Source organism: Arvicanthis niloticus, chromosome 3 (assembly GCF_011762505.2).
Source record: "Arvicanthis niloticus isolate mArvNil1 chromosome 3, mArvNil1.pat.X, whole genome shotgun sequence".
NCBI lineage: Eukaryota > Metazoa > Chordata > Mammalia > Rodentia > Muridae > Arvicanthis > Arvicanthis niloticus.
In genome coordinates, this window is record NC_047660.1 from 33,687,088 (window position 1) to 33,703,530 (window position 16,443).

Below are 16,443 nucleotides of genomic sequence, written 5' to 3' on the forward strand. Positions count from 1 at the left end.
TGTGTGTGTTTGTGTGTGTGTGTGCATATATATATATATATATATATATATATATATATATATATATATATATATATATATATAGGTTTTTTGAGACAGGGTTTCTCTGTGTAGCCCTGGCTGTCCTGGAACTCACTCTGTAGACCAGGCTGGCCTCAAACTCAGAAATTCGCCTGCCTCTGCCTCCCAAGTGCTGGGATTAAAGGCGTGCACCACCACCGCCCGGCTCATCATGTATATTTTATAGACGGTTTACAAACAAAATAAAATCTTTTAAAAACTCCCGTAGTGGGGAGGCTGGGGGAAGGTTCGGCAGTTCGGACTGCCTACTGCTCTTCCTTCCAGTGGACTTACAGCCACCTATAACTAGAGTGCTACAGGATCACATGGCCTCCTCTGGTCTTTGCAGACACACACATATACATATACATATACATATACATATACATATACATATACATATACATATACATATACATATACATATACATATACATACACATAAAATAGATGACAAAACAAATCAGAAAAAATTGCATAGTTCACAAGAAGAAATAATCCTGACCTAAACCCATTTGTGATGGTTAATTTTGGTTGTCAAGTAGTTGGATTAAGAAAAGCACACAGTATTCGTGAGGTACCTGTGAGCGTGTCTCTACCGGGCGAGCTAAGGGAGTGGAGATCCACCATGCATGTGGAAAGCTCCATCCTAAGGGCTGTGGTCTGCGCTGAATGAAAAAGTAAAATGGCAAGTGTCAGTCGGGCGCCAGGCCTCCCTAGGCTCTCCCCTTTCTGGGTACCACAAGTATGAGTGACCTGCCCACCATGGCTGCTCTGGCAGCCAGGCCTTCCCAGGCACCTGCAGACCATGAGACGAAATAACCCCTCCTCTCAGCTGCTTCTTGTCAGGAATTCCGTCCTACTAAATGTCCATACTGGACTGAATTACTGTTCTGGATGACTCTCTTGAAAACATCCATTCCAGTGTCCAGACAGCCTTCATATTCCCTAGCTTGAGTTCTAAATCGGCCACTCCACAACCATTGTAAGAGTCTGTAATCAGGGGTGTGCTGGACTCAGCTTGAACATCTTACAAAAGCTGACTTTTAAATTTTCATGAAAATGTACGAGTTAGTTTTTAAATTGCCGATAGCCTGGAATCAAACCTGGTGGGAGTAACTATACACAGTAACAGCAAATGAAAAAGCCCAGCCTTCCTGCCTGCTCTGGTCTGACAGCACACGGCCCTTTCTCTCAGTATCCTCTTCACACCACTCCCACACACAGGAGCTGCTCAAGCGCCTTTGCTGGCTCTTGCACCTGGGCCTGATCTCTAAATTCGACTCTTATTGATCTTACTCTTTGAGTTTACAGACTTATTATTATGTCTTAAAGCTGAGCTCCTGACTGGTCTTGCTCTTTCCCAACACAGATAGCTGCTCAGAAATGCCAAGTCAAAGAACGTTATGGATTGGAAAGTAAAAATATCCCAAATCCTAGTCGTTAGTTCTTATGAGTTCTCTAGTTCTCTTTTGAAGCACATGGAAATCACAACATCATTTACTGTTGGCAAGCCTTTAGCACAGTTCCTAGGACACAGCAGTTCTCCATACATAGCATCCATCATTTTATATAGAGAAGAAAATCTTAGAACAGTGAATGTGAAAGAAAAGCTCGTGTTTTAGTAAGTTTGTATTTAATAAAACAAAATATCTAAGAAAATAAGTTATATATTATACCTCAAAATAAAACAACATAAATTTAGAATGCAGTCTCTTCAACAGGGGTAGTCTTCCACAAGTAACTAATATTCAATTATTTGATAAGTAATACCCATACAGAAAATTTCAAAACTTCAGAAAAATGTATATTTAGACCATTTTGAATTAAGAGCATAGCTAATAGTATTCTAATGAAGCCGTAGTCTGGAAGGAACTCGCAGACCCACACAATCTCTTTTCAAGGTATTTTATAGACTCTTAACACCGAAGTCCTTTGGCGGTTTAGCTGCTAGTAAATTCTGGAGATGTGTGTGGCTTATTGCTAACTAAAGTACTAGTTTAAGAAAATATCTATATAAGTAATGCATATAAAATAATATTTCTACAATATGCAGGGTGGAAATCACAAGAAATTAGTGGTTCTATTGCCATGATAAAAACACCCTGAGAAACGACATGCAGATCGAAGTATTTATCTAACTGACACTTCTAGGTCACAGATCCTCACAGACTAGAGATGTAGCTCAGTTTTCAAATATTTGGCTAGTACAATGAAGCACTGGGTTCATCTGCCTATACTACAGCAAAAGAAAGGTTTCTAAAGCTAATGCTAGAAGAACATTTTCTAATAGTGATCAGTTCCTTCTGATGGAATATTTAAAAAATAAAACTGAAGAAGTAGTACCATCCCTGATCTTCTAGAGGAATTGCATATGATGTTAGTGCTAAGTGGTATTAAATTTAACAGGAAAAAAAAAAACTTATCCTTAAAACATCCTTGAGAATACGTTTCCTCACTAAATTTTAAAACACTACAGAACCTGACACATATCCAGTATTCCTCATACAAAACACTTGAAAATATTTGTATTCTATACTTCGGCACAATGATATGACTAGGGATGGACTGTAAGTATAAATAAACACCCCAGTGCTTTCAGCACGCCTACATTTTGACTGTATATAAGGTCAAATATGAAATCTCCCACTTTCCAGCATGATATCATAACCCAGGAAGACCCATATTTTGTAGCATTTTGGGTTTTACAATTTAGTTTAGAAGTACATAACCAAAATGACACATGAAGTCCATCCAGAACCAGCTTGCTGTGCAGGCTGGGTGTTGTCAGCTTCTTCCTGAGAACCACATTGGCCTGTAGGAAAGTGTGAAGAATTTCTTGATCAGTGATTGCTATGGAAGGGCCCAACTCATTATGAGTGGTGACAGCCCTGTGCAGGTGATAAGAAAATAGGCTGAGCAAGCCATGGGGAGCAAGTCAGGAAACAGCATTCCTCTAAGGCTCTGCTCCGTTCCTGTCTACAGGTTCCTACATTGAGTACCTGCTGTGAGCTCCCTTCATGGAAGACTGTAAACTCTAAGACAAACAGACCCTTTCTTCCCAAGTTGCTTGTGGCCAAGGTGTTTATCACAGCTCTAGAAAGGAAACAAACACACTTGCTACGCCAACCACCGACTTTTGGGAATCCTAAAACTACACAAAATGCCGAGACAGCTTGAAGTGAACAGATTAAAACACAAATGCTAAGGAAAACTATGCTATTCAACGATAATATTAGAATTGTTCATGTATGTGTACATGCATGTGCATATATGTGGGGCATGCACATAAGCAGTGCATGTGTACATGGATATGAGGTGTGTTATATGTACATGTATATGCACATGCATGTATGTGTTGTGTATGGGCACGTGTGTTTGTGATATACATGCATGTCTGTGTATTACTGGAAACTGAACTCAGGGCCTCAGACATACTGAGTAAGTGCTGACCGCCACACTACGCCTCCTAGTCACACACATTGCTTGAAGCTGTACATCTCTACATCTCTAGAGACCAATGCTGAGAAAAACCCAAACCAAATCATGGGATCCTAACAATCTTCACAAGCTTATCTATCCAGTAAGTGTTGTGAAGACTATCCTGAAAAACTTTCTAGATGTTCCTTAGAAAAATGTTCAACATCTCCCACATCGGTGAAGACATAATATTAGAATATAACCCAAGTAATATATTCTAGGTGTTAACTCTGATTAAAAGGAAATAATGAAATTATAAAATTATCTAAATACCAGTTCAGATACTGGTCTCAACTGCTCTTTCCTATAAACTCCAAGTCAGTTAAAAATGTTGTCACTTAGTGCAAACATATTAACAAAAGAATAACAAAATATTATATTAAAAAAAAATACACTTGAGAACAACCACAAAACAAGCTCTCTCCTATGTCTTTAATGTATCCATGAACTCACGGCCAAGAGAACAGAGAAAATCTATAAGCACAACGATTTCTGTCTATGAATATATTCATTTATTGTACTGCTTCTCATACTTATATGTAGAAACATAGATCTCTTCTATATGGTGTCCATATCATTAGAGCCTGGGACAGAAAGCTGCAGTTGATAGAATCAATATCTGCTCAGTCAGTATTAACAACAATAACACAGACATTCACAAGTGATTCCATGTCAGCCTGATTTATGCATCACCTAACCCATTCAAACAACTAGCTGGCCTTATTCTGACAATAAAGTTTTCAAATAAAGGTCTAATCATTATAAACAGAAAACAAATATGTCTGAGAACATACTGCCATTTATGAAACAAAACAATAATTCAACTAAGGAGCTTAGAAATGCTTATTAAAGAGGATTTAATTATTTACTTAGTGAATGTTCTCATTTATTTAATATAAACTTTAAGATGCAGGAAATAAGGGGGCTTAGCAGAAAATACCATAATATTATAATCAGATATGATCTGGCATAGTTATAAACTCCAATAATATTTCATTTCCATATGCCAAATCACAGATGAATTATATACTCAATCCCACTAAAAAGAAATGTGAAATCAAAGTCATGATTTAGAAGACACCATAAGATGCAAACACAGGAATCAGAGATGAAATGATCAACAGAGTTTTGAATGGGGTCCTTAGTGGATGCGAGGCTTAGAATACTGAGAAGTCAGTCAGGAAAGAGAGAGATGTGAAGATGCAGCAGACTTCCCTGCTGCCCTTGTAGAAGCAAAACCTCTTTACATTGTCCATGTGGCAATGGGAAGGCTGTTACAAGCAAAGATAAAACAACAGCAACAAAACACATCAGTCCTGCCCATGTGAGGAACCGATTTCACAGCTTACAGCATGTGAGCCTGTGAGAGGAACATGGACACCAGCTTAGCTCACAGACTCAACTGAAACCTTAGCTGCAGACTGCAGTCAGTTGTTACACAGTAATAGAAACTAATGCCAGTCTTAGATCAGCAAACACTGCTCTCCTGTGTTAACCTCTACAAACTGTCTAGACCAAACATTGATTCTTTTCAAACATTTTCAAAATGTCTTTTCTATAATTTATATATGTAATTTATATAATATGTAAACTATCTATGTAAATATAAGTATGTATTTACATATATAATTTGTGTATATAAAATTTATATATAATGTAAAATTGAATGATAAACCCCAGTTTTCATGAAATATAGACACTTAAATTCTGTATTGAAAGCATTTTGCTTCTAAATTTCTTTGTCTGAATTAAAATGTAAATCTAAAAGATAACATGATTTTAATCTTTAGTATTTTAAAAACAGTATTAAGCACTTCTCATATTCCACATTTGTAAAAAGATACAAAGTTAACATACTTATTTCCCCGTGCAGTATTTATGTTGCTCATTACTGCACATTGTGTGAAACAGTTGGAAAAGCATATTCTCCCAGCAACATCTTCATACATGGAGGTACATGTAAGGAAAAGCAAACAGACCAATTCTAGAAAGGATGTAACCGATACGAGGTTATGCTACAGCAAGTTGTCCAACGCAACTATCTGTTTGTACAGCTAGCTTTCCTATGTATTAAGAGTTGTGGGTGGAGTAGTTTGGTGATATTATTCAACATACAATTAGAAGCATAGTAAGCTGGCATCAGTTTTCAGAATGGAACAATTAAAACTTTCTCCTGTGTTTCCACCACATGAAATTCACTATAAAAGTTCTAAACAACCATACAGAATAGAAATCATTTTGTATAATTGCAAATGTGGTTGGTCTTTTAAAAGGAAATTGATATATTTTTAATGGTATTTTCAAGTTAGCCTACCTTCCACATTCAGAGTTCCCATTTTAGACTCCAAGAAATCGAATAATGTACTTGGTGCTGACGGCCTTGCGTTGCCTAGGTCTTCTTCATCTTCTGATCGTACTCGACCCCTGCCTTTCCCTCTACCTTAGGTTGAAAAGCACAGACATACATACATAGCGTGTGAAAAGCAAAAAAAGAGATCACTAAAACACAATCAGTAATCTTATCAATAGGACTGCACATACATTTCTTCTCCCCATCTTCAGTGAATTTCTTTAACAATAAAAACACTTTAAATAAAGCTAATAAGAAGTACTTTTACTATTCTATATGATCTATCAAAGATTTGTCAAATGAACACAGGAATTAGACTTGAAATAAACACATATCACTTTTTTTAAATTTGAAAATATTTTACCTTAAAATGTATTTTCTTTCCACAAAACATAAGGTTGACTTACCAAGCTTAGCATGATTAGATCTGTGCATAGTAAAACTGTAAATACTGCTGTAACTTGAAGGCATCTCACATGTTCACGTAAAATTTAGATTATCACTCTACATACTAAAATGCATATACATGGTTATTTACGCTATGCACAGGGATATTTCTCAATCTGTTTCTCAAACAGTATCACTTTATTCAAGTAAAAGATACTGTTTGTTTAATTTTAGGAGGTTTAGAGAGTGGCAAGTCTTTAATACAGATCTAGATATAACTATTAGAACAAGTTAGTATGCATCATGATCTGTCTCTTACCTCTGCTAAAAACAGACACCGTCTATATAGAGACAAACACTCCCAAGAAGCACTCTGCATGACCACTATGGCTCCATGCTTCATGCATCTAAGAACCAGTGTTACCTAATGCTATAGGCCTCAGAGTATAAAACTAAGCCCGGACCTTCACCTATCTTGCTAGCACATGAGCTATACCTCTAGGAGGAGGGCCCACGACAGGTTTCTGTTTACTGCTGTTTAGAAGTACATTCAACGCTGCTTCTAAGTTGTTGGCATTATCCATCAGCGCTTGCCTCGATGCCTCCTTACTGAAGCCCATCTCGGTTATGTGTTTCAGGGCTTTCTCATCAACCTGAAAGGAACAAAGACACAGCTATGCTGATGACTTACATAAAGCCAGATACCCACTTTAACCACCTTTTAACTCGAATTTTCATTCATAGCTATAGCAAAACTGTCACACTAACACAGCATTCTGATTAATTGTTTTTCCACACTAATAATCAAAGAAGAATCTGAGTTACAGTAACTTTCACTGAAAATCCAAAACAAGAAAAAGAAAAGCTTATGCTATATTAGAGTAAGCTTTTAGGAAAATAATATGGCCAAGAAAACATGATCTCAAAAATTTTTGTAGTAAAAACAAACAAAACAATAATTATACTTCCCCATCTACTGCGGGGGTGGGGGGGGATATAATTTATATAGCATCTCAACAAAAATACAAAGAAGAAATGTTAAGAAGAAGAAAAGGAAGATATTCAGAGCATAGCCTGTTTCTTTTGTGGCTGACCTATCACCCATTACACTTACCAGCTCTCTATAGACACCTTCATTTTTGCTCTCTGATTTGGAAGCCTTTTCCTTCTGTAAAACCTCCCTATTTCGGTGACTGGCAGCACCAATATTGAGATTGCTTCTGGCACCACCTCCACCTCCTCCAAATGTCTTGGTCTTTAGATAAGAGAAAAATAAAACAGATGTAAGTAAATACTATTTTTAAATAGTCAAATAAACAAAGATATTACTTTAAAAACTGGAAAAAATTAATAACTTAAAGCTTAATTATTTTTCACACGTAAAAATTAAGTAACTGACACTTACAAATAGCACAGAGCACAAACATCTACATGCCATAATATCATCCTTCTACAAGTCCAGGCAGGAAAAAGGAAAAATTACTAGATTTTAATTAAGTCACCAAAACAAATCTATGTGTGCATCAATACAGACTAAAATAAGATGATATAAATGTCATAAAGATTAGTTGTCTAAATTACTCTAGCAAAATATTTGAATACAACTTGGATCCAAGACCTAGAACCATACAGCTCAAGGTTAGTCAAAACAAAGTATTAAACTGACCCAATAGTCAATTAAAGCATGTCATGTCTGTTGCGGATCATTATATAATCTTAGAAATTAAACATAGCATAAACAAAGAGTAGAATCTGTTTATTAACCTGTTTATATTCATCATATATGTCATTCCCTACCAACTATATATAAAAGGCTAAGTCTGTATATTCATTATTTTGCTGATGTATTTGAATAAACTTGAAAATTGATTTAATCTCATTAATCTTTTCAAAATAATTATGAAAAAATAGAACATGAAGATCATTGACTTGGGAAGAAACAAGATCATGGCTGAAAAGCATCCCACAGCTGATTCATCAAGAGAAATCTTATTATATAACATTTTTATATCTGATACCTTTGGTAAAACTAAAAGCAAGTTAAAACTTGATCTTTTATTAATGATAATTGTTGAAAATATATTTTAAATAAGAAAAGCACACTACAGATGATTTTATTATATATTATATATTAATAAATACTATAGTAATAAACATCTTAATTTATTCAACATTGAGAAATTATTTTGAACTAGATAAAAATGTAAAGTAGAATGTAAAAAATGAGAAATTAACACTAGACATACATTAATAGACAACATTTAAATCTGATGCAACTAAAAGGTAAAACACTACTAGACACTACTATTCAATTTTGGGTTTATGGAATTTCAGCAAAAATAAAAGTCTTCACTGCCATTACATGTTTAACTGTTTAAAAAACGTGGTTTATGTAAACATGAGAGAAGCCCTTTAGGCGGGCACTGCAGCACAGAACACTCAGCTTTGAACTGTCTAGACTGCTAGTTTATGGGGATCTCTGCTCCTTCCCTCAGGCAAAGCACTTAACCTTCACCTTTCACTGCTTCTCTAGGTTTTTATCCTTACAAAAGGAATGAAACAATCCAATCCTGTGAGGATTAAAGGACATCATCAACAGTGGTGCCTCAGTACCACACAGGGCAAATGTTCTAATGCACATGGCAATTACTATTTTGGCAAAACACAGTTACCTTAAAAAGTCTGGAGTCTGACTTGTTTGAATTAAGATTTATATCCCACAACTCCAAAGTGCTTTTGCCTTTGGTGACAATGAAATATGGTCATTATCTATATTTATTTTCTTAACATTTTCTTTGCATTTTGTGGGTTAAAAATGGGAGAAGAGCATTTTCAGTTGTTTCAAGGATTTAAAATAACTGCAGTTCACAAGCCATAAATAATGCAAACCGTGCAGTGACTTTCTGGTGGGCGGATCAGGCATCCCTAAGACCATTACACTGCCTATCAATCTTACTGGACTTCACAGCCCACACACTTTTACACCTCATGCTCCAGTTCTCCAATCACTGCTTTGCCACTGTCCCTGGTGACTCTGCTTGCTCTCTTACTTTCAAAAATTCCAAATGTTCACCACCCCAGGATGAATGTAGATGGAGTAAATATTCAACTACCCTTGGTAAGCACTCCTCACTCCCATGACACATACCCAAATTGTCTTACTTCTCTCTATACTAATAAAATAATGATCAGTCTGAAGGAACCGACTTATATTCATCTATCCTCCAAAACTAAAAACTGAGTGTGTTCCCTTTTCTATAAACACTCATTCCTTCGGTGATCTGACTTAGCCCAATACTATCTGTCTTAGTTAGAATTTTACTGTTGTGAACAGACACCATGACCAAGTCACTCTTATAAAGGATAACATTTAATTGGGGCTGGCTTACAGGTTCAGAGGTTCAGTCCATTATCACCATGGTGGGTGCATGGCAGCGTCCAGGCAGGCATGGCGCAGGAGGAGCTGAGAGTTTTACATTTTGATCTGAAGGCCACTAGGAAAAGACTGGCTTCCAGACAGCTAGGACAAGAGTCTTAAAGCCCACCCCCACAATGACACACCTACTCCAACAAGGCCACACCTACTCCAACAAGGCCACATTTCCTAATTGTGCCATTCTTTGAGCCAAGCATCAACCATCCAACTACATAGAACTCTCAAATGTAGGGTGTCTATAGTAAAGCTCTTTTCAAATTACACTCCTCTGGCTCACTGCATATTAAACATTACAGCAACATATCCAGTATGCATCTCAATATTCATATGTTCGAGTACCAGAGTGCCTCTACTTATATATCCCCCACTCTAATCTTCTGGATTTCCTGACAATATCTTAGAATAAAATCCTTAGTCATTCTTTACTTCTCTGCTGCTGTAATTCCCTGTATCTCTCAGAAGCCTCCCTAATTTCAAAATTTCTGAAACCAACAATTTTGTTCAGCCTATGGAGAATGAAAACAGATGCTGTCACTTCTTTTCCAGAGTCAATTTGGTAATCTCCCCTCTTGTCTACAATTTCAATCTTCCTTCTTTATAACCCATCTCAATAAAGCAGTCAGAAGTAGCCCTTTTAGATATAGATTGGCTATATTATTGCTGTGAGCAAAAGACTCAAAAGCTTGAAATTCCTAAGCAATCAGTCAGTGTCTTTTCAACAGCTTGTGGATGCTGCCTAGGCCTCCATTGTCCTGCTCCTGCCTCTTGCAGTGCACCTTCCTGTTTACAGCCTTTTCTGCAGCTTTCTTCTTTCCATAAATCATTCATCCTTAACTGTAACACAGTTAATTCTCTTACCTCCTTCAAATTGCCGATCAAATTTCATTATCCTGAGGCATAAAGTGTATATACATATAATTGTTGTGTGAAATTTATCTGTATGTTTTGTTATTTATAATGTAGATCATCCATAATGTACATGTCAATTTACTCCTTAAAATTGCTACTGGGTAACACTGGATAAGTTCTGGATAACTGAAACTTCAACAATTTCATACACAAATTGAAGAATTTTGAAATCTGTTTCTGTCCTTAAAAGGTCTGACTCTGTATACTTGTGAAGAAAACATGATCAGTCATAATCCTGAAGTACATTATAATATAAAGCACATGCTCCAATATCTAGACATTGGTCACTACAGCGAATACATCCTTAGGATGCAACCTTGAGATGCACGTGAACCCATGCATCAGGTCAGATCAAATATCCTCTTCTAAATTATAGAATCTAAACATCAGATAATATTTTAGGGGAAATAAATATATTTCATATAAACTAGATAAAAAAAAATACACTTACTTTAATGGTCTTCAGTGCCTTAGAATGAAGGACATACTGAAGAATACCAACACTTGTGATAACTGTCACAGAGGGGTGTCCTATCTGGGCAGGTGTAGAGGAGGCCGCGAATGTTCGATGTGACCCGATTACCCTCTTCCCCCCTCCCCCCAGTCACAGCAGCTGACTATTGCTCCTAAGTTGACAGCTGAAACACACGGGCACAAAGTGCATCAGTTTAGCACTGTCAGCATGACACGCTCTGCGCTGCCTGGTCCAGAGGAATTGCTTTTGGCCCCACTCTAAACTGGAGATAGGAAGGCAAGAGGATGGACACGAAAATGTCAAGTTTCCTTGTGAAGCTTTAAAGTTATATAGAAAAGTGATTATTCACAAACCTTCAATGTATTCTAAACACAGGAAACCATTTCAATTTTAATGAATAAAAATTCTATCCAAGATATTCACAAACAAAAATTCATATCAAACTGAAAAGAAATCAATCAACAAAGAAAAAAAAAAAAAAACCTAGTCCAAGTAAACAAGAAATTAAAACCAGCTTGGCCAACTACGGTCTAAGATGGAGAGCATGTGTGTGCATGTACATGTATCATCATACAAGCACATGTAATCCTACAATTAACATGTTTGCTGTAATCTAAGTAGCATAAAAATAAGCTAGCAAGACAATTCTGATGTACTAATTGATCCCAGCTCAGAACTCATTCCCCACAAATCTCCCTTTTCAGAAGCAAGCATTACAGAGGGAGATTATCTTGAGAAAGTAGTAACCAGCTCAACTAATAACAGGAAATCCTCTGCTATGATGCAAAAGAAAAATGTGTTTAGTTATTTCACTGAGGTGGATGACATGCTAATAGAAATATTTACAAGATTTGCCAAGGTGACTTGGAACACAGCAGGCAGGCTTAACCAAGAGGAATATGGCCTTCCTCTACTTGTCTGGTATGTAGAGAGAGAAGCATGAGGACTCTGTAGATTAGTTAGGTGAAAAGCAATAATGAATTATAGGGAATTACAGAGAATGCAATGAGTGAAGTTTGCGAAAACCTTCTTCTTACTTCTTTGCTCTTTGCAACCTCTGCAATGGCAGCAGTCCTTTGCTTTTCAAATTCATCATTATCATTTGTAGGTTTGGCAGGCAGTGAAACTTGTAATGTTTTTCTTCGGTCAAGTTCTCTGCTATCCACTTGGACGTTAGATGCACATTTCTGAAAAAATAAATTCATATTGCTCAGTAATTCCAAGAGAAATTCTAAGAAATACAGTTCTTCATAAGAACTATTTCTTCGAAACAAATGTTTATATTTCTTATCATTGGTAAAGACAAAATTGCCATGCTATCCAACATACTTAAAAAAATAAAATAAACACACACACACACACAAACTATGAAGCTAATTCCAATGTTACCTTTAAATAAATATAAGTTAAGGATTACATCTGTGTATATACATACATATAAACATCACCTAAATGAGGTGACACATTTACAAAACACACTGGGCTGCAAGACCCAAGTTTCATTCTAGGGTAATAACTTAAAAGTTGTTGTAGATTTCAAGCTGTTTACATTAATTAAGACCAGATAAATTTGTTTTCTAATTAAAGAGTTCCATTTTCACATCATACCACAATATCCATGAGTCAAGCAGTATACTTAACAACATGTAACAAAATGTGTTGGAACTTGTAAGTCAAAGGCTAAAAACATGCCCAATTAAGATGCCAAGTTTTATTTGTGTTTTTTTTTTTAAGGTTTATACTTCTCATATCATAATTTAAAACAGGTGAAAACAATTCCTGAATTCTCAACTCCACAGTAGTATAAGTCCTCTACAGTGACAGGTTTGTTCCTCAGCTCATTACCTATATGAAAGGGAGAGGAGGATATATTCTCAAGTGTGTTATACAAATATAGTATTTTCCTCCAAGATAAACATGCCATTTATAGCAACACAGAGAGGGCTAGCACTATGACTTTAGCCTACCTACTGTTGTAATATGCTGCACAAACTCGTCACAATGCAGAAAAGTAAATATCATCACTGAAATTAAATCTTCTGTTATACTTCCTAGTCCTAAATTTTAATAATACACATTTCAATCCTGGACAGTAACTAAATCATTAATTGTCTCTAGAAAAAAGTCATTTTTATATCTTAAGCAATTTTTTAAAAAATTTACAAATGTCTCAGGAAAAAAGTAAAGTTGTACAAGTATGTCAGTTATTATTTAAGTATAAATTACTATTATATTTTCATTCTGGGTTCTTTTATTACAGGCAGAATGTTACTAACTTGGACCACAACACTGGACTCTATCTACCTTAATCTTCAAAGATGGGGGTGTGGGAGGGGGCATGCCCATGATGCAGGAATGACTCTAATTTAATTCTAAGTATAGCTCATAAAAATTATTTTAAAGATGCCAATCAACTGATCTATCCCATATCCTCATATCAACTATGTATCTTTTTAGTGCCAACGTTTAAAACAAAATTCAAATAACATACAAAATAAAATGTGAGTTTCAATTTCATATTTTTATGTCCCAATTCACCTTCACTTTAGCCAGCATTCTGTAAGAAAAGTACAGAGTAAAAATAGTTTAAAACTGTGGTGGTGGCAAACAAGGCACAGCCAATGGCCACAGGGAGTGCTCTCGGCCTCATCTCGGGTGAAGCAAAGGAAGACAAGACACAGGCCAATCAAGCCCTTCCTCCAATCTCCTTTACAGTAGGAAAGATATGGTGGTTTGAATGAGACCATCACATGGCTCCCATGTCTGAATGCCCAGACCCCAGATGGTAGAAGTGTTTGGGAAAGATTAGGAGTGGGGTTGGTGGAGGGCTGGTGTCACTGAGCCTGAGCTTTGAGGTTTCTAACCAGGCCATTCCCAGTTAGCTCTCGCTCTCTCTCATGCCACTGGATCAAAATGTCGGTTACTGCCCCAGCACCATGCTTGGCTGCCTGCCACTATTTCCTGCCATGATAGTCTTGTACCCTCTGAAACTTTAAGCCCCAATTAAGTAATTCCGTTTACAAGTTGCCTTAGTCACAGTGTCTTGTTACAGTAATAGAAAACTAAGACTAGGGGTTAAAAATTAAGGACTATATATCAAATTATTTATTTTTTATAGAATAATAATCCAAGCTGCTGTAGTTGAAAACATCAATATAAAATGAAATTAGGTGTCTAAGATGAATAACTGAATGGAGGCTAAGTTGAAGAACAGAATTTTGTGGAAATTTTGGCATTTTTTTAATCTCCTTACTTTTAAAATTCTCATTTAAATACTATTTTCCATTAACCTATCTTAGCTATAATTTGTTCTACACACATAACTCTTAATTGCTTCAATCTTTGGGATAAGAACAGTATTATTAAATTCCTTGAGCTTCATGTTTCAATATAATTCTACAGTATCTGAGTAAATAGTTTGGCACAAAACCATACTCAACTTATGCACAATGAAGAATACTCTTTCCTGACTAAATCCAGCAGCCAGGAGGAAAGTCCTTACCTGTCCAAAAGGTAAAAAAGGAGGTGGGCCACCTTCAGCTCCAATATTGCTTCTATTATGTTTTAATAAGCTCTGTTTAAAAACAAAATCAGTCAATAAGGCATAAAACACTCATAGAAATACACTAGCCCCACATACCAGAAATGAGCAGCTTACAGAAGAATCTTGAGATTTAAAGCATCTCAAACTACAAGACAGAAAATACTGTATTCTTTATTTCTGTAAGAATACAGAATCCTTTATTTCTGTAAGAATACTGTATTCTTTATTTCTGTAAGCTGGAAAAGTTCTTTCCTCATCTCTCCTGACCAAAATACAATCATGTTTAATTTTTAGAAATATTTTTCAAGCTGGTGTCCTTTTGTGAAAATAGACATCCTCAAAATACAGTCAGTTCATAGAAAATGTTCTCTGGCAAGAACAGTTTTACTTTGAAACACATAACCAATAGATGAATAATGTCTGAAATTTTTCAATAAAAATAATGTTTTTTAGAGATAATACTTACTAGAAAAAATGCCATTACTGATTAGGGTGATTACTAGTACTTTAAATACTAGAATCCTATGGTTCATATTATGTAAAGTCACACAATAACATTTTTCAAATTATCTTTAATTCATACTTGGAAAAAATATTCAACCAACTGAGTTTTTTAAAAGTTTTGCTGTACTTTGTATGCATGTGTGTATGTGCACGAACACAGTAGCACACAAGCATAAGCACGAAAAGTTAGGGGACAACCTGTGTGAGTCAATTCTCCCTGTCCCCCATGTGGATCCCAGGAATCAAACTCAAGTCATGAGGTTTGACAGCAAACACCTTTCATTGCTGAGCCTCTGATAGACATGAGCTTCCAAACTCTTATGAGTTTCAGGGTTCTTCTTAAGCTTGCCTAATCAGAATCACAAAGCACTTTCTCACATTCTGAAGCCCTTCCACAAGGCCAGAGGAAGCTCAACAGCATTCCTTTCTGCTACACTTCCTACCGAAGTTTGCACATGCATCTGTTAATTATTAAATATACCTTCTAGATTTTAAACTTGTGCTAATTAATATTACACGTTATGATGAAAATACAATGTAAAAGAGTCACGGAGTATTCTTAAAGATTCTCCACGTACTGTATTATTTTAAAATATTCCAGAGTTCCTGAATTATGTAAACACTCATACATTTCATACAAATTATATATTGAATAATAAGCCGAATGTCAACTTAACATCAGCTTAATGAGCAGAGGATTATAAAAATGGTACAGGGATGGCATATTTCTTCACAATCTACAAGTAAGTTACCAATCTCTTTCTTCTAAAAAGAAAAGAAGCATGGCACACATACATGATTATCTAGTGCCCTTTGCTCAGTTTGGATTCAGTTACAAGGAAAGGATTATGTAAACAGCTATAAATCAATTCAAATTACACTAAAACATCCTTTAAAAGCTAATGTAAATTAACATTTCTTGTTAACATGAAAACTTAAGAACAACTTAGAAGATTTCTATTTCTTGCACTGATGAAGGTACAAAAAGCCAGACCTAAGCTCCCTTTACACACAGTGAGTGACCTGGCCAATATACAAACACAACCCAGCCCTATGTAGCATCGGATCACTATTCCTACGGGAAAAAGGAAATCCAACTTGGATGTACAATGCAGAAAGCAGAGCATGGAAGGTTCAGTAGAGAACAACAACCTCACAACAAGACTCAGCATCACTATGCGTTGGATTAATGCACATAGAAACTCAAGGTGGTTCTATTTCTCACACACACACACACGAGGGGGGGTGGATAGGTACTATGAGAAAATAACCAGTGTAGAAGTCAGAACCTTATTAAA

The 16,443-nt window shown here is 36.0% G+C and overlaps 1 protein-coding gene across 3 annotated transcripts in view; it reads right to left on the bottom strand.

The window, feature by feature from the left end:
• Tdrd3 (tudor domain containing 3) overlaps nucleotides 1-16,443 on the bottom strand; it is a 134,260-nt gene that overhangs the window by 53,883 nt on the left and 63,934 nt on the right. For all 3 annotated transcript variants that reach the window (XM_034497635.2, XM_076930672.1, XM_076930673.1), the window contains exons 6-10: nucleotides 14,600-14,671; nucleotides 12,135-12,284; nucleotides 7,392-7,532; nucleotides 6,774-6,930; nucleotides 5,855-5,980 (exon numbers count right to left, since the gene is read on the bottom strand). In XM_034497635.2, coding sequence (XP_034353526.1) covers nucleotides 5,855-5,980; nucleotides 6,774-6,930; nucleotides 7,392-7,532; nucleotides 12,135-12,284; nucleotides 14,600-14,671 — 646 coding nt within the window. The remainder of the gene's footprint in view (nucleotides 1-5,854; nucleotides 5,981-6,773; nucleotides 6,931-7,391; nucleotides 7,533-12,134; nucleotides 12,285-14,599; nucleotides 14,672-16,443) is intronic.